The sequence below is a fragment of the Sinocyclocheilus rhinocerous genome, unplaced genomic scaffold (assembly GCF_001515625.1).
Source record: "Sinocyclocheilus rhinocerous isolate Xijiao unplaced genomic scaffold, SAMN03320098_v1.1 scaffold19, whole genome shotgun sequence".
Classification (NCBI taxonomy): domain Eukaryota; kingdom Metazoa; phylum Chordata; class Actinopteri; order Cypriniformes; family Cyprinidae; genus Sinocyclocheilus; species Sinocyclocheilus rhinocerous.
Window position 1 is genome coordinate 3,591,085 of NW_015638975.1, and position 18,790 is coordinate 3,609,874.

The window sequence follows — 18,790 nt, forward strand, 5'->3', positions numbered from 1 at the left end:
CTGCAATTCAAGTCCTCTATAATAGTTTACATCTCAATATTAAGCTGGAATAGGAGAAAGTATTTCAACTAAACATGTAATAAAAAATAATGACACTTCACCTTACATAACGGCGTCTGCTTTGGTGACTAATGCTGTAATTGTGAGATAGGAAATAATGAAGTGTCCAGTGTAATCAGGATACCACAGGCTATAAACACTGCAGGGCTGCTTGCTGTTTACGAACAAGATTATGGATAAGTTTACAGCATTTTGTTATGCAAAGGCAAGATTTGAGACACGTGTGCGTTTCCCACATTTCTGTCTGTCAATTTTCTGCACGGCCAGAGGCTAAACCCAAGACTTAATACCAAATCACCCGCTGAATTCTGCCTATTGTTTCAGCAGATTACAGCGTGCGTCATTGTCAAGGATTGTGCGTTTTTCCAACGAGCAGCGACCGGCTAGACACGCTCTCACCAATAAACACTAACACAAACATTAACTCATATGAGGTACGTCAGGACATTTAGATCAGACTGGTATTTTAATATGGGTCACGACCGCACAGTCTAATTCGACAGGAATGTCCAGGTCTCAAAAACAACACTGTTTCAAAGTATGGAGTCATGAGCACTGTATAAATTGTGCTCAGCATATTTATAAGGCATAATGGTTAAAAACTACACATTGAAAATGCAATGAGACAAAAGTAGGAAGTGCTAAATTGCACGATTGTGTTCTCTGTTTCTGTTTTTAGTCTATTTATGTGCTTTCATAATCCACTTTATGGCTAGGCTAAATCAGCTTACGGTTGTGTTTTTAAACACGCTTTCTGAACATTTCGTCTCCCGGGTGCTACTCAAAGTTATTGTGGAAGCTCCATCAGGCCATACAAGCGCTAAAGTGAGAAATCAGGGTGCCAGAGAAGCTGACAGCACAGCACACTGGTAATTGCTGACTGAAGAAGATCTACTTCAGCGTTCGGGATCAGAAACGGCTCATGCGTCACCGACTGCGTGTGCGGTAGTGCTTGTGCTCGCGTATGACATGGAGCCAAAAAGCCAACATCCACAGAATTCCTCTATGTGGAGCATCTGGAGGTGAAGAAAAAAAAAAAACAGAAGAATGGAATGAAGACACAGGGTGAGAAAGAAAAAGAGACGACAGCTTTAGTGCTTTCTGATGGAATCAACGATTGACTGAGTAACGATCGGCATTGATGCAAGTACAAGGCCAGTGATAGAGAATAGCCTAAGCTATTAATAAATAAATTATTGGTTACAGGCTGCCATTAAACTATAAATGGCTCATAATATACTGCCTTTCAATGTCAGATAACTGCGGAACAGACTGCTATATGCAAACACACATATAACTACATCTTTCCCAAGATGGCGCCGATGATGATGGCGGCCTCCGTGGCGTGCTCTGCAGTTGTTTTTGTTAGTTTGTCCGGTCTTTAGTTATATCCCTGCAATCAGTTTCACCAGAGACGAATTGCTGGACATTCCGGCACTACACATCACCCGATATATTACCGGTTTTCGACTATTCTGATGTTTTGCTGGACATAGTAGTTGGCGGAGCAGCTGCGCTGATCAAGCGCTTCAGGACGTGCAGATGGGGGAAGCGAGCCGGCACCCTCGTGAAGCTCAGGCAGCGCGGATTTTGAACGCCGTTGCCTAGCATCCATCTGGCGAACCTCCACTCTCTACCCAAGAGAGTGAAAGTGCGCTTTCATCCAGAGCGTCTCTCACATGTTCCGCCATGTGCTTCATGTCCGCGCTTGTTTACTTCAGAGTGCGCACGCGTCTTTCACGCAACATACAGCAGTGTTGTGCATTCTTAAAATGCATTCAAAATTCTGAATTATTTGTAATATATAATTATTCACGGTATTTAGAAGTGCCCACGATAACAATATCGTGCATATTCATTACCGTGATATATCGCATTACCGAATACCGGCACAAATCTAGTACAGATGTAACAGTGTTAAAGAAGATGTGCTGTTCAGATCTAGAAGCGCTTTTCATTAACTGTAAGCCTTTCAACTCGCTGCGGGAGTTTTGCTCGTTCATTCTCGTCAGGGTTTACATTCCTCCGCAAGCGCACTTGAGCTCAGCTTTATAGAAACTCGCTGATCAGATCACAGACACAGAACAACAACACCCACTGTGGAACACACAACACTATTTATACACTCATACACTTATTTATCTAACACACATACTTAGTCTACACCTCAAATTTGCACATAATATACCTGTACATACAATTGTCAATTTATATATTGTTATTCCTCATTTACTTGTTCTATTTTTTAACGAACCTTCTTTTCCTGACAGTCTAAACGGCATAATTTATCTTCTTATAATAAATGCAAATCAACAAGCATCCAGTTGAAACATCATTCTCATCAACCTGGAACCCCTCAAAAAATGAAGCTGCAGGAAACAGAAAAACTATGTAAATGATAACACTAGAAAACTGACGGGCAAAATAGGCAATGTTTCTTTAATCTTTCTACTGATTATCATTCCTTGGCACCTTGATTTAAAGAAATATATTTAAAGGTGTCAAATTTTAAATAGTGGACATAAACTGGAGTAAATACTAGGGGTGTGAACCTACACTGGTCTCACGGTTCGGTTACGATTATCATGTCATTGATTCGGTTCGGTTCGATATCACGATGCATCACAATGCATTGTCGATGCACTGCATCCTCAATGTTTAATTTTACTTCACATTTATACAATTTTGTCAATAAATACAAGCAGTCAGATATACGAACTAAACCTGACGTGGTTTCTCAAGTTAGTGGTATTACCCCCTGCATATTTTATTGTGCTGACATGATTTACACACAGCGTTGTGTGGTCGTGCTTACCAGGTTGTTCATAAAAGCCGAAATGTGCCCAGATGTCGGCTTTTAAAGTAGTTGGAGCATTTTAAATCGCACTCGCGTCTAGCCTCCCTCCGCCATTAGGCGCGTTCGATCTGAAGCGGCGCTGCGCAGGATGAGTGTATGACATCAACCGCGAGAGCGATTCGAAAGCATAAGGATCCGTCTGCTCTCTTATCGCTCTTGTCCGCGAGCGTAAGTAAGTTGTTACTGAGTGCAAGTACGTTATAATCGTACGTATAACTTGTTGTCATACACTTATCATTCTGCGCAGCGGCGCTTCAAGCCGAACGCGCCTAAAGGCCAAAGTATACTTCAGCCATCTGCATCCGCGCACCGTCTGCATTACGTCATTTTCGTCATCAGGAGGGCTTGCGGACAGCCGCGCACCCCGTCCGCGTGCAGGCAATTTTTTGAGACCGCGTGGACGATGCGCGTACAACAGCATATGCGTGAGGTGAATGTTGAGACACTATTGAGTCAAGTAGGTGGTACTGCGCATGTGTCGTGAGCGCGGTTGAGTATACTTTGAAAGCTGTGCGGATCGCGGCTGTGCGTAGGACGGAATGGGGAAAGTGAAGTATACCCGGGCCTTAATGTATGCTACCACGACAAATGACATCAGAAAAGCGTAAGTACGTTATAATCGGTTGTCCTAGTCTAAACATCGAGTACAGAGCACCGTCGTCCGAAGATGGTCCTCGATCGGATTTCACCACGTTTGTGGAGTGGATTCTGGTGAGAAACGGATCGCCTCTCACCATCACTCCCGAGGATGATCTCGCCAGATCCACTCCGGACCCAGAGCCCAGCCCACCATCTCCCCGCTGTGCGGAGCTAAAGCCCGAGCCCACCGATGACGGAGTGCCAATTCCCGCCGCGATCTACGAGCCAGCACAATGCCGAGCAACTGAGCGGAGGATCGCCCCGGAAGCCGTCAGACCAGGTGCGAGAGCCGGCGACAATGCCCGCCACGAGGGAGAAAGCCGCGGACGGTGTGAGCGCGGAGAGGAGCTCGGCCCCCTGCACCGCGGCTGAGGGTGAGCGGAGTATGGCGCGGCGAAAGTGCCAAAGCGAAGAGAAGAGGGCTCCAGTCCAGATTGCCCTCCAGTGCCTGCTCCGAGAAAGCGCCCTCCTGTGCCCGCTCCTAGAAAGCGCCCTTCAGTGCCAGCTCCTCCTGAGCGCCATCCTGTTCCTGCGTTCAGCCTAGAGGGGGCTTCCGATCCAGAATTAAGCCCTGAATGCCCGGAGACGCACCTCCCACCCGCTCCTGCCTCCTCCACCGCTGTCGTCTGGCAGCCCCTCTGCTCGCCCTCAGCCCACCATCATTACGGTGCGAGCGCCGTAATGCGATCCTCCAGCATCGCCATGGCTGGAGAATCCCTCACCTCTGCTTCCAACCTCTGAGGCCCGGACTCCGCCTCGGCCCATAGACCCAGCAGCTTCACCTCGGCTCCTAGCTCCCTCACCTCCACCGTCACCCGTCGATCCACCAGCTCCCTCGTCCCTCCGGCTCCGCCTTGGTCGGGCGTCGACCCGCCATCACCTCAGGACTCCGCTCCTCCGGCTGCACCTTGTTGCTCTGTCCCACCGGCTCTATTGGGCTCCTTCCTCCCGCCAGCTCCACCTTGGTCCTTAGTCACTCCGGCTCCGCCACGGATCTCCGTCTCCGCCTTGGTCGCCATCAGCGAGGTCAAAATTAGCTTGCCAAGAGTGGATGAACCTGGAAAGAACTATACTGGGGCTCCCTAAACGGAGGGCCTCACTCTTAAAGAGAGGTATGGGAAGTATATAAGTAAAAAAGCGGATAATGTAACATGTCAGCTAATAAACACACTCCATTCTATTCCCATATCACTTTGAGGAAGAAAGTTTGCTGCTCTTCAGCAGAATCATTACATACATCCTGATCCCGTTTTCCTCTCTCCCAAGCCTGAGGAAGCCCGACCCTCTTCCACACTAACTCTATATAACTGCTATCATCATAAACAGTTTAATTAGCCAGGAAATTAGAGAAAAATAAACCCATGTATCAAATTAAATCATATATTACATCTAGTCACATCAGAAAAAAACAAGCAAGTAAATAAATAAAATAATGGGGATAACATTTCAATAATTTGAGGTGAAACTTTTTAAACCTTTCTAAAATAGCTTTAATAAAAAAAAAACTTTTACAAAGTTTGGGACTTTTTATATTTAAATGACGTATGTGATCGCGGTGAATGGCAGAACTGAATATCTAACAGCACAGCAAAAAAGTGAGAAGGAATCTGAAATATGAAGGAAGAGAATTGCAAAAACACCATTAAGAAAGAAAAGTGTTGACAGAAATGAAGTCTGAAAAAGAGTTGAAGACAAAAGGAAGAAAGAGACGGCGCATGAGCGAGAGAGGAAGGAGGAGAGGAGTGGAGTCAGAACCCTTGCCTAATCATGTGGTGGTCACACTTCCTTCATTCGGCCTGTGCGTTTCCTGTTCTTATTGTGTAGGTGTGAGAAACCACCAAGGGTTTGAACTATGGGCCGGGCCGCACGTGGACATATATACACACGCAGCAAGTCCTGCAAAAGCATCAGAATAGAGACATACAGCATATATACAGACTGAGGCCTCGCTGCGAGAAAGACATTTGCGGAGAGTGTCAAATTTTCAAGCAGCAACTCAGTGTGAGAAAAAAAGAAAGAGACATACAGGAACTTCCTTTATTTTGCACATTCTGCTGTTAAAATCTTCTTCACATCACTAGTATCAAATCATCTTTTTTTTTGTGCTCGTATAATATCCACCTAGGGCTGGGCGATATGTCAAAAAATGTAAATCTTAATTTTTTTTTGAACATTTGACCGATTCTCAATTTTTACGATTTTTAACTAGTCAACTTGAAAATGTAACTGCAACATGATTCAAGTTACTTTTTCTTTATTAACCCTCTAGTTAAAGAAAATTCTATTCCAATGCAACACACGTGATTTTTTCAACATGATGTAAATGTTAAAGTGCCCCTATTATGCCATTTTTAAGGTTCCTAATATTGTTTTGGGAGTGTCCTACAATAGGATTACATGCATGCAAGGTCAAAAAAAGCTTTAGTTTTGGTGGAGCCAGCTGGTCCAAATAAACAAGGTACTGAGCCATCTTTCAAGAGCAAGCGTTTAGTGAATCCCACGTTGAACTCCCCGAGATTTTTTTTTTTTTTAACTCCCCGAGATTAGAGAAGCAGTCGTCAGTAAAATGATGTGTTTGTGGGCGGGGTCAAGTTGTTCGCGGTCAGCCAACGTAGAACAAACAAATCACTTGTTAAATATCTTTGCAGAAAAGATGCATGAACTACAACTACATCTTGTATAAATCTGTCTTGTACATATTATATGTTCAGAAATAATACAAGGAAAATGCTTTAAAAAAATTCAAAAGTCAAGGTAATTCAAATTTAAAATGACTAAAGGTATAACACCAGTAGACTATTATTAACTTAATATTAACATTATATAAATGTTGAGTGAAAACAATGAACAGCAGCTTTCAGCCTGTCACCATGATGCAAACATAAAATATCAGACATACAGTAGTAGTTCTTTACAGTTTTTTTTTTATTGGATTGCGCTGCTTTTCCACTGTTTTTTCTACGTAAACATGGATGCGTTTGACTTGCGCTCGCGTCTCTTGCAGCGTCTCATGCATTGAAACATTTGTAAGTCGCTTTGGATAAAACTGTCTGCTAAATGACTAAATGTAAATGTCATGAAACAGCATTATAAAAACACAGTGCTCAAGTTAAAAGAAGTTCAACTCCCATCTTCTTGCATTTTTTCCTATTCCACTGCCTGTGTCACATCTTTGTCAACACAAAAGCGCATTCTGTGTTAATCACGTTCTTTTCTGTTTACTGTTATCATTGGCATAATGTCAAAGTGTCTAATTCTAATGTTTGGTAATATTTCTATTCAAAATCGTGATTCAATTTATAAAAAATAAAATCTTGGCAAAACATTAAATTCTAATTAATTGATCAAATCGGAAAAAAAAAAATTTCCCCATGAGCTGATTCGCTACATTTAACATACGAGCGGGTGTGGCCATTTGTAACAAATGTTCGAGGCTTCCGGTGTCATTTGCATTCAGTTAATTTAGATGTACAAAAAAGGTATCTGTTAGCATTGTATTTTAATTTATTATCACAATCATAAACACACTGGTTTGTAGCACAGATAATTTTACCAGTTACTGCACTGTGTTATTCTTCTAGTTATTATCTACCTATAGTGACTAATGAATTGGAAGTAACGCACATTCACAGAAAATAGCTTACTTCTGCAGTGCAAAATAAAGTGGACAGTTAGTAGGCAAAATACAGGACCAGGCCCAGGAGAGGACAATGCAAGGATAACATTATAAATGGATCATGATCTTCAAAGTGATTATTATTTTTTTTTTTATATTCTAGGACTACATCTATATGACTCAGGGAATTTCTTTGGCTTTGCATAAGATCACAATCCAGCTATTAGCCAGAAAACCTTTCTGTGAGGTCCAAAATGAGCTTGCCACACATGCCAAGAGTGGATGAACTCAGAAAAATGTCCAGTCATATTTCTTGATGTGATACAGTGACTTTTCCAAATATATGAAAATAATTTTTAAAAAGTTCCACTATCCATAAATAAATAATCTACAAAGTATATATGACTTCAGCATTATAGAAATAAGAAAATAAATTATTTTCCTTTTCATATTTGTGCCAAACAGCACAGGTCATTTAAGGGGTAATGCAAGCAATATATATTTGTTGCTACATAATGATATGAAACGGAAAATCAATAATGCTTTTCAATTACTTTTTAGACCACTTGAATGTCCTTGATTTTATTTGCTCGTGTCACTTAGTTGCAACCTGCATATCTGTTAACGGTTTCCACAAATACACTGGACATTTTAGTCTGAAAACAGCCTCTACCACTAGAACAAAAAAACAAAAACAAACAGGAAGTAGACAGCATTAGTTAGTGCACTTCACTGTGAACAGGTGACACTGAATCAGCAAGCTGCTGTCCGGCGGGTCTTCCTCAGTTCTGTCTGGCCTGTCCAATGATTTATAAACGTCAGTGGAAAACAAAAATATCACGAGTTATGAGAATGCAATTAAGCATATTCCACATAATAAAGTCCTTTCAGTATCATCCTGAAGTCTCCCTCTCAGACATACACTCAATAACAACCTCAGGGTAACGCGACCACCGCGGCACAAAGTCTTGTCATCGTGTACAGACATGAATATGTCAGGGAAAATACAAAATGATTGGAGTTCATCATGAAACGGCAAAAGTGTTGAGAAAGATGCATGCACATAAAGACACGTGCAAGCAACGTGAGTGCATAGATGAGAAAGGCACGGGTCATGCATTCGCTGCCTTCCTGAACATGCAGCTTGCGTCAACGGCGCTCTGCGTGTGTTCCTGTTGCCTGCTGACTCTGGGTGCGTGTTTGCATGTTTTTCTAGCTCAAGAGAAGACAAGAAAAACAGCAAAACTTGCAGACAAATATGGTATGAAAAACATTTCACGCCCTTGTTTATGGAAATATATTCCAGTAGCCAGTGTAAGCCACGCTGTTGTCAGGAAATGTTGTCCCAAGCCTTCTGACCCTACAATTTCATCCCGGGCCCATGAATTAAAGCAACTGCCCTGCCTGTGTGAGGAGTACTTCTACTACTACTGTTCAACTCATATCACACATACAAACAAAATCAAGACTAAAGGTTCAGACGGTATTTGTTTCTCAGGGGGACGTAAGTGATTTTCACCATTTACAGGGGGTAGTCTGTGATTTAATCGCCATCCGAATCCAGAATGATGTTGTTTATCTCTCACCACCCCCGTAAAAATCCCAGGCCGAATTACCTACTGTTTTTTGACAAACACCAAGGTCGTGTGGTAATTTAATTGCCGTCCGAATCCACATCTCTGAGTTTACGGGAAGAAATCGATTCAAAATTCAGTGTTTAAACCTTTTTTGATCACTCCCGAACACCGTAAGGTAACATTGTACTTCGGTGTAATTTGCATACATATTTATTTCTGAAATGCTTTAAAGTATTTAAAAGAACAATACTTCATAACTGCTCCACCACAGCGACTGGGAGAAGAAAGAGAAGAAAAGCACGTAAACATTCGAAATGGGTCTTTATTATGGCAGCAGCAGGTATGCAATACAATTTAAATCCAAAATAAAAGTTTTTGTTTACACAGTATATGTGTGTACTGTGTATATTTATTATGTATATATAAATACACACCCATGCATGTATATATTTAAGAACAATATGTTACGTTAATTATATAAAACATATTTATATATATAAATTAAATGAATATAAATATATACATGTAAATATTTTCAAAATATTTACTGTATGCGTGTGTATTTACATACATATATATATATATATATATTAAATATACACAGTACACAGATATATTATGAAAATAAAAACTTATTTTGAATGCGATTAATCGTTTGACAGCATTAGTTTTTTTGAGAGTTAGAAGAGCGGACACGGCTCATCACAGCATTGGGTTTGGCTGAACGGATGGTTTACATAAACACAAATATGAACTCAGGACTCAACTTTGACACTTGTTCAGGACAATCATGAAAAATAAATAAATAAGAGTTAAACTGGATGAGGTTGCCTGTTTTTTTTTTAACATTTACATATGAACATATTATCATAGAAAACTAGAAAAAAAAATCAATTCTGTCACCATTTTCTTACACTTATGTCATTACAAACTTGTACTGCACACTGTAAAAAATAAGTGTAATTTTAACTGTAAAATTTTGTAAAAACTACAGAATTTTTTTTACAGTGCAGAACATAAAAATATTTTTTTGCAAATGTCCATACAGTGAAAGTCAATATTAACCAAAACCATATGGTTAGAAATATCCTTCTAAACATCTTTGTGTTCTGCTGAAGAAAGTCATGCAGGTTTGGAGTGAAATTAAGGTTTGTAAATTATGACAGAATATTTATTTTTGGGTAAACTATCCCTTTAAGAGCATCTCAAATCCCATTTGCTTGTAGTCTGCATTCTAGTTCTTTCTGCTTATACACCGTTCTCCAGGTTCATTATATTCAAATTAGTAAAGCTGTAAATACAAAGTTAATGTAACAGGATGACAGCACTGCTCCAAAGTCTTCCTTCAGGCAAATAAAATAAAATGAAAATGGTTTGAGGGCTCAATAACGTTTCAATGCTGCATGAAAGTGATGAAATTATGACAGAAATCCAGATTGCATTCATTTTATTATTATTATTAACAGTGACAATAATTTTGTTGTTATTTTTATTATTAACAATAATTAATATTATTATTTCATTATTATCATCAGCAATCATTAGTAATCATACTAATATCATTTTTTTTATTTTTTTTTTATCACAAATTAACATTCATTTGGTTTAAAAAAAAACATGTCTGGTTTTCCAAATGGCAGTAAAAGTAATGCTATCCAATTCCCTATATAGCTGACTTCATATTCCTGATGATGACCCATCCGATTTTGATGATAACTTTGCTGTATTGAGGTCGTATTGATAAAGTTTTGGGACAAGCGATCAATACATTAAAACAAGTGAAAATAATCATTTACTTGTCCTAAAGACAAGAACCAGGAAATGCTTAACATCAAGCTCTAATAAACTCAATAATCATACAGCAAACAAATCCTCCTACATGACAAACAAGTAGACACTCGCAAATGGTGGCATGTATGCAGTAAAAACAAGAAATTTAAACAAAGTACATGATCATGCAAATGTCTGAAATGCAAAAAGATCAAAACCATGGGAAAGGATCCAGCAGGAAGAGACAGCAGTGAGCAAAATAGACACAGTAATGGATCGAGATAGTAAACGTGTGAGAGAGAGACTTAATCAATCTCACTGTTGTCTTAGGATGGAGCCAAGGGAAGCGCCAAGGATGTCTGGTTATAATCACCTGTCAGCCGTTTACACACGCGGACAATTTACAGGACACTAGGCTATCCGCTCAGACACCGCGTGACGTCACAGAGCAAGTGTGCACTAGCGCCCGTAATTACAGCCTATTTTAAAGAGCTCTTCCCTCTTACGTTCAACAGCCCACATCTAGAGCAAAGTAAAAGTTATTTGGAAAAAAGATACAGAGCAATTTGCTAATTAAAACAGCAATATAATGGAAAAACGGAACCCAGCTGAGAACGCTTCTCCATTTTATTATTTTTCCATTGCTGAGGTGCTGCGTGAGTAAATGTTCTTTTTCTAGACCACTTCCCATTGGGAACTCAAACTGGTCAATTCTTCTGAATTCCAGCTTTCTGTAATAGGAGCCTAGGGGACAGTGTGAAGTGATTCACAATATATTATATGCACAGGACAATACTCCTGACAATAACTGCAACTTAGTTATTCTTAGAGAAAGTCAGACTGTTTATATAATTATATGTGCTTGCTAAGACAAGAAACAATATTAGTACTGCTCATACCTCGTTCAAACCCCTAATCTTTGGAAACCACCTGGATAACAGCATAATAAACCGTGCAGCTTCTTAAGTAAAAGTATATTACTTTATACAAGTAAGTTTTGCAAGTTCAGAACTGGCAAGACAATAAAAAAAATTCTATAGATTTAAGTACTTTGGTTTCTTACATGTACGCAAAGTACAAAGACATTTTTAATCGCTCATAGCGCCTGGAAAGAAATAGCACAGACACTGGAAACTTTTTAGCGTGCATGTTTTAGCATACTAATAGTTTGAAAGGCTTTGCGTTCCACTATACGCTTATGATAAGCGTATACTATTTACATTGAACGAGGGATGTGCACTGTATATAGATTACAAAATATTCACAGCTTTTTGACTAAAAGCTTCATGGAAACCACCTAAAACAACCTAGTATCAAGTTTGGCAAGTGCCACTCATTTTCATTATAAAATGTTAAAATGTAGCGTAAGTTTTAGTTTTTGCAAGTGGGGTCTTATTCAGCACACTTAAACCCACAACAGCTATGAAAACGAAACCAGTGGAGCGGAACATCAATCATCAGGGACACAATCCCATGAGAGAGGTTAACTCAGTCTACAAACTAGACTATGTTAGAGGAACCGGGTGCCTGTTAAATGCAGAGACTTAATCCATCAGTGCAGACAGGTGTCTAAATAGTCTCCAGTGAATTGCCCTTTCAGCGTAAAATGAGATAATGGAACCATCAGCTGATGAATTAGAGGTGTGTATGTGTGTGTGAGAGATAAACACACATGTACATCGAACCTGGGTGGCAACAGCAACACTGTGACACAATGTGTTGTGTGTCATTATTGATAACACCCTTTCCATATAGGTCAATGAAACTCGAGGGATAGTTCACCTAAAAATGAATTATCTAACATTATTTACTTGCCCTCATGTCGTTCCAAACCTGTATGACCTCCTTTCTTCTGCGGAACACAAAATGAATCTGAATCTGAAAAGTGTTTTTTGTCCAAACAATGAAAGTCAGTGGGGCCTGTAATGTCGTTTTGGATTATTGTATGGGCAAAAACATTCAAAATATCTTCTTTTTCGTCAACGAAAGTCATTCAGGTTCGGAACTACTGTATGAACTATATCTATTGTTGTAATTGCACAAATAAAATATTCCGTTTCTATGCATTAAAACTGACTCCTTGTGAAACTAGAGGATCTGTAACATTTTCAATCACTGATGAAAGAGAGAGCAAAAAGGCGAAAAGGTTAGATTAACAAGGCAAAGTATTAGATGATGGCATAAGGGGAAAACTACAACATGAGAAGAGGTGAAAACACGCTCAAAACAATTCCTCACGCTCATGTACTGATGCAGATGTGATTTAATGGACCACACCAAACAATCCCACTACAAAATGAGGACAGCATGAGGGGAGTACGGGTTTGAGCATGCAGATGTCACAAGCTGGAGTATGGGGAATATATACTAAACAGCCTCTAGTAAATCCCCAATCAATGTTCAACTCAGCTGCAGGATATTGCGCAAGCATGGTGCAAATACAAAAACACTGTTATGGAGCTACATGACATTTTGTTCAGTATTTAAACAATGTTTCCAACCACTTTTCCTGTTTTGGTCGTACCACAGTGATTCCCTGTGATCACCAAACTCGGAGTGACCTGAGGAGTCACTCCCAATGCATGACAAGTTCCCTTGAAAAACTCATGACTCTTTGCACTGGACTGAAGAGCAATCATAAACATACACTTACATATAAAACAGCTGCACAAGTTGGAAATTAGGCAAGCACAGTCCTCCTGCTTTAACTCTTAAATCCCTCCACCTTACTGTCTCTAAAGCTTTTTATAACATGAATTTATACTGGATTTAAAAAAAGCATCAACACACACACAGAGGGGATTTTGCCTTTTCATTTCATAAGACCACCACACACCACTAAGCCTGCAAGATCCACCAACACCCCCACAACCACTCCAGTGAGTGAACCACAAGAGGGGATGAATCAGAATTTGCCTAGCAAAAACTGCAACAGGCAAGGGTATACTGTTGAGGTCTTTGGTGGCAAAATATGTTTATAAATAGCAAGTGTGATAAATAAAAAAAATTATGGCTTTAATTTACCCAAGGCTAATTTGAATTCACAGAAGGGCCGATGACACCTACATAAAACACCTCTTTCCCAGCTTTGCAGCGCTATGAATGTGTGTCAATCAATACGAGCTAAGTTTGCTGTGCATGGCTTGCACTGTAGTGGGCCGATGAACAACTGTTCCCCACACACAAAAGCCATGCTATTTAATCTTATTACAATACAATATCCATGTAACAATCACTGCTCTCCTTCGAGCTCTTTTCAAATCAAAAGTTTGCATTTCAGTGGAAAAACGAAGCCTTGAGTAGAGAAATATGAAGGTTAAAGGGATATTTCTCCCAAAAATTGATATTTTTTCATCATTTCCTCACCCTCATGTCGTTCCCCTATGACCTACTTTCATCCGTGGAACACAGAAAGGAGACGTTTGGCAAAATACTAGGAACTGTCAGCCTCAGTAACCGTTCAAGTGCATCTTTTCTCCATACAATGAAAGTGAATAGTGACTATGGCTTTCATTCCGCGCAACACCTTTTGTGTTTCACTGAAGTAAGTCATACAGGTTTGGTAGAACATAAGGGTTGAACATTAACTGTCCCTTTAACCCTATTAAAAAAAATTATGGCTTTAATTTACCCAAGGCTAATTTGAATTCACAGAAGGGCCGATGACACCTACATAAAACACCTCTTTCCCAGCTTTGCAGCGCTATGAATGTGTGTCAATCAATATGAGCTAAGTTTGCTGTGCATGGCTTGCACTGTAGTGGGCTGATGAACAACTGTTCCCCACACACAAAAGCCATGCTATTTAATCTTATTACAATACAATATCCATGTAACAATCACTGCTCTCCTTCGAGCTCTTTTCAAATCAAAAGTTTGCATTTCAGTGGAAAAACGAAGCCTTGAGTAGAGAAATATGAAGGTTAAAGGGATATTTCTCCCAAAAATTGATATTTTTTCATCATTTCCTCACCCTCATGTCGTTCCCCTATGACCTACTTTCATCCGTGGAACACAGAAAGGAGACGTTTGGCAAAATACTAGGAACTGTCAGCCTCAGTAACCGTTCAAGTGCATCTTTTCTCCATACAATGAAAGTGAATAGTGACTATGGCTTTCATTCCGCGCAACACCTTTTGTGTTTCACTGAAGTAAGTCATACAGGTTTGGTAGAACATAAGGGTTGAACATTAACTGTCCCTTTAACCCTATAAAGCCTTCTGTATAATATTTTAATGCCATAATTTGTAAACATCAAAACTTTTATGAAAAACCTGTTGCACACAATGCCTTCTGCCGTCTGATTGATCATACTTTTTAGTACGTAAAAACCTTTCAGTATATTTCTAAAAATGTCCACCTGCAGGTCGTGGTACACATGCTTTTTGCAGTGAATTTATAATGATTTTTATTAAGTAATGCAAGAAGTTGTTAGTGATATTTCAGGATGAACAGGGTTTACTTAATTAACAATAAAAATTTTTTTAAAGGAAAATCATTTATTTACTAAACATTCTCTCAATCGTCATTGTATTGTATTGCATTATGTGCTTTGCCACCCACAATTAAAACTACAGAGCTTTGATCATATAAATCATTTAAATATCATCTTAATAAGACATTTGAGCAATATCACTCTCGTACTCGAGCGATACCGGCTCTATATCAGCATGGCTGTGATTAGGCCAGAAGCAATCACAGCCGCTGATATAGAGCCGGTATCGCTCGAGTACGCGAGTGATATTGCTCATATGTCTTATTAAGATGATCAAAAATCAAGACAGTTAATAATGTCGTTAGTTTTACCATCAGTTCAAGCTCGAAAGGGCAACAGAGTCGCGTGACAGACACAGTGATGATGCAGTACACAAGCCACGGTTAAGACAGCTGACGTGCTATGATTTCTGACAGGCAGTTCACTCTCCTGTGATGTGACCCTGTTCCCCTCACACACACACACACACACACACGACGCGTTACTCTGCGCTGCGCAAAACTCCGCATTTGAACAGTCAATAGCAAATACTTAAACTAGTAACAAAACATACTTACAGTCGCTGATTCAGAAGCGCCAGATTGTCATAGCAAAGTCGGAATTGACCCTTTTTTTTTTTTTAGAAATAGCCTTTGTGCACAGCCAGCCTTGCACTCTTCTAGGTTCAAAAAACTGTCGACCATAAAATGCCTTGCACAAATTCGAACATCTGGGTTGTGCTGTTCTGTTGTAAATAAATCTTAACCAATGATTCCTAATTGCATCTACTTCCGGAAGGCCAAATAAAGTCCTTTTGCTTTAGCACTGAAACACACAGCGTCTCCCTGACATGCTGCATCAACACGACTGCTGTTCCTGAAACCACGCCTTCTTTCTTTGCGTGCACATTTGGGCGGCATTATGCTAATATTTCCACATAGTGACCTAGATATGTGGGGGCGTGTTAGAACGAGCCGTTTTAGGTAGGTGTGGTTGACTCAACTTTTATAAAGAATATCTCTTTGGATTTGAGACTTACAGATCTTCTTTATGCACCAAGAGCTTGTAACACTCCAAAGAGAAAGGAAAAATTGAAATCGCATCATATGACCCCTTACTCAACTATTAGCTCAGTGAATAATTAAAAAAAACAGACCCGGCTAGAACAAACGGAGTGATACAAAATTGTGAAAGGGCGTACCTGTAGCGATACCAGTACAATAGGGCTGCACGATAAATCTCATGCGATATTTAACACGCATCTTGTCAGAAAGCCGGTTCTGTAATCAGCGGTAAATCTCCATCACGTGCGTGTAGAAGATATAGAGTGACAACTGATATTAATATGATTTTTTTGTAGGTATTCTGTTATACAGTTAAACATTACAAGCTATCAAAATTTCATCTTACTTTTTGATCATATAACATCTGCACTAAATTACATATTTTTGCTATGTTTGGGCCTCTAAAAATGGAGGTGTATTTCCTCCTTGACCGTGAGCTCCATATCACCACCAAACTTTTTACAATTTCTCATATATATATAAAGGTTAAAAAAAAACATTCAATTTCAGAAAAAAAAATTGTCAGGCTTGTGGGGTTAAGAAAACTAACATGACATGTGAATATGAAAAGGGCCTCTTGCATGTATTGCGCAAGTGCTAACTGTGTCATACGTCAAATCAACATGCAACTCTCTGTTAAAGCCCAAAATGTAGCCCCTAAATAGACAGGAGGCAAAAAGCCCATGGGTTTCCTCTCATGATGGTGTGAGCCGTGACATGTAAGCAGAACTGAAGGCACAACTGAGAGAATTGCTGGGTTACTCATCAAACTCAGCGCACGTACATGGTCGCCCACGACTCGACTATCTATATACACTGCGCCTATACGGCCTAATCTGCACAGACAGGCTCGGAGAGGTGTTCAAATGAGATTTTAGGCACATCAAACCCCAGCGCTTTTCTGCAACAGGAAACGTCGAGGCCTTTTCTGAAAGTTGAGGAAGTGAGCGTGCAGTGATGAGCAGGAATTTCTCGCACTGGGTGAGACTGTCTGCTCATTTTCAATCATGCAGCATTAAAATAACCTGTCGTAGTAAGAGCGTGTTACTGTAGCGAATAAATATGACTAGCCGCAGCGAGCGATGCAAAAAAAAAATATCAGTCACAACTTGGGTCCTCAAACAGCAAAGATAACATCAGATCGCAGTTGAATAAGACGAGCCGTTAAAGCAACTAAATGCCGCACTCCTACGCATACTCCGAAGAGATTTCGATTGCAAGGCTGTACAAGAACAGAGCAGGGCTGTAGCGTGCTGGTCAGTCACCCCACCCTAGGTGAAGTACATATGATGTCCAGTGTGATCATGTTTTTAAGATGATGGTTTGCTTCGAGTGCCGATGCATACATATCCTGTAGTAGGCTACAGATTAAACGTGTGCCTCACTCAGATAAACTAGTAGGTTTCCCACGCCATCCCTCCAGCCTAGGAGGTTCGGTGGAATTGTTCATCATAGGGTTGGCTGTGAGATTATGATATCGTGACTTCAAAATAAGAAGTCAGAGTCTGAATTGAACCTGCGCTGAAAACTGCCTCTTACCTGGTCCCCGCCTTGTCGCCCATCTCCGCAGGCTTTTTCCTTCAATAAGGGGAAGATGCTGTGTATTGGATATCTAACCGAGCCGAGACTTCGATTAAGGCGGTCCTCCTTTCCTCAATCGCTGCCACTCTCGCTGGCTTTCGCTGGGTAGTTTCCGCAGCCCAGAGACGGAAGCCTCTCTCCCTACTCCGCTCGCTGCCGCTTCAGACAGCAAGCAACTGGGCTTTGGCCTCAGAGTTTGATGGGCATCGTGAGTAGCCAATCAAATGTGGAGAAATCTATGACGTCATCCCGTGGGTCACCAAATCCTCCCACTTTGCCCTAGGGACTACCAATCAGAAATGTCGTTTAGAAAGAACGCGTGCTTCTTAGTACAGTATGAGGAAAAACTAAAACATTTACATATTTACGTTACGCACAATCTTTCGGCGTATCCGAGAACCTGTTCAGCGTTTTACGGAGAAACTGTGGAAATGTGTTTGTAATATAATTGACAGGGTTTGGAAGACTTTTGCATTTTCGTCTAAATGTCAAACGTTGAAATGTGATCTCTGTAAGGGGATCATTAAAATGTCAAAATGATGAGGCGAATGGCATTAAACAGGAAAGCAACAGACTGCGAAGGATTGATAAACTGCATTTGTGAAACTATAGTTAATTTTCTCCACGACAAACTAATATAGAGTTCATTTATGACTGCATATGACTCCCATTTATTTTTAGCATGTCACTAATGTCATTATCGAAAGAATTCCCATGATGGCATGGCATTATGTAACCCAACCATGAACTCATGCAAATTTATACAATAAAATAGAGCCTTGCCCCATCTAGCGACGTAAATTTAAACAGCATGCATGTAAATGTCGCCAGAGGAATATTCCTGTCAAATATATATCTTAACACAACTGCTGTTGATTACGAATTGTTGTATAATAATGTGCTTACATAGGTATATTTAGAAAATAAGCCAGAAGATTCTTTAAGAGTTCCTACAATGAAGAACGTTTAGTTTGAGATCAAACTGAAAATCAGGGATCCATAGACTAACCATTGATGATTTAAAGACCATAGTGGACCACAAGGACTTCATTACACCCCAAACTGGACTTTTGAGTGCTTTGTCTAAGAGTAGTACAGTACATATGTGAACCATGATACAGCTGAGGCTATTGTTTTTTAAGTGATGAATAT

The 18,790-nt window shown here is 40.1% G+C and overlaps 1 protein-coding gene across 1 annotated transcript in view; it reads right to left on the reverse strand.

Moving 5' to 3' along the window:
• Positions 1-17,829, reverse strand: part of LOC107750580 (arrestin red cell) — a 44,589-nt gene extending 26,760 nt beyond the window's left edge. The window contains exon 1 of the mRNA XM_016566043.1: positions 17,597-17,829. Coding sequence (XP_016421529.1) covers positions 17,597-17,619 — 23 coding nt within the window. The 5' untranslated portion in view covers positions 17,620-17,829. The remainder of the gene's footprint in view (positions 1-17,596) is intronic.
• Positions 17,830-18,790: the final 961 nt, after the last annotated feature.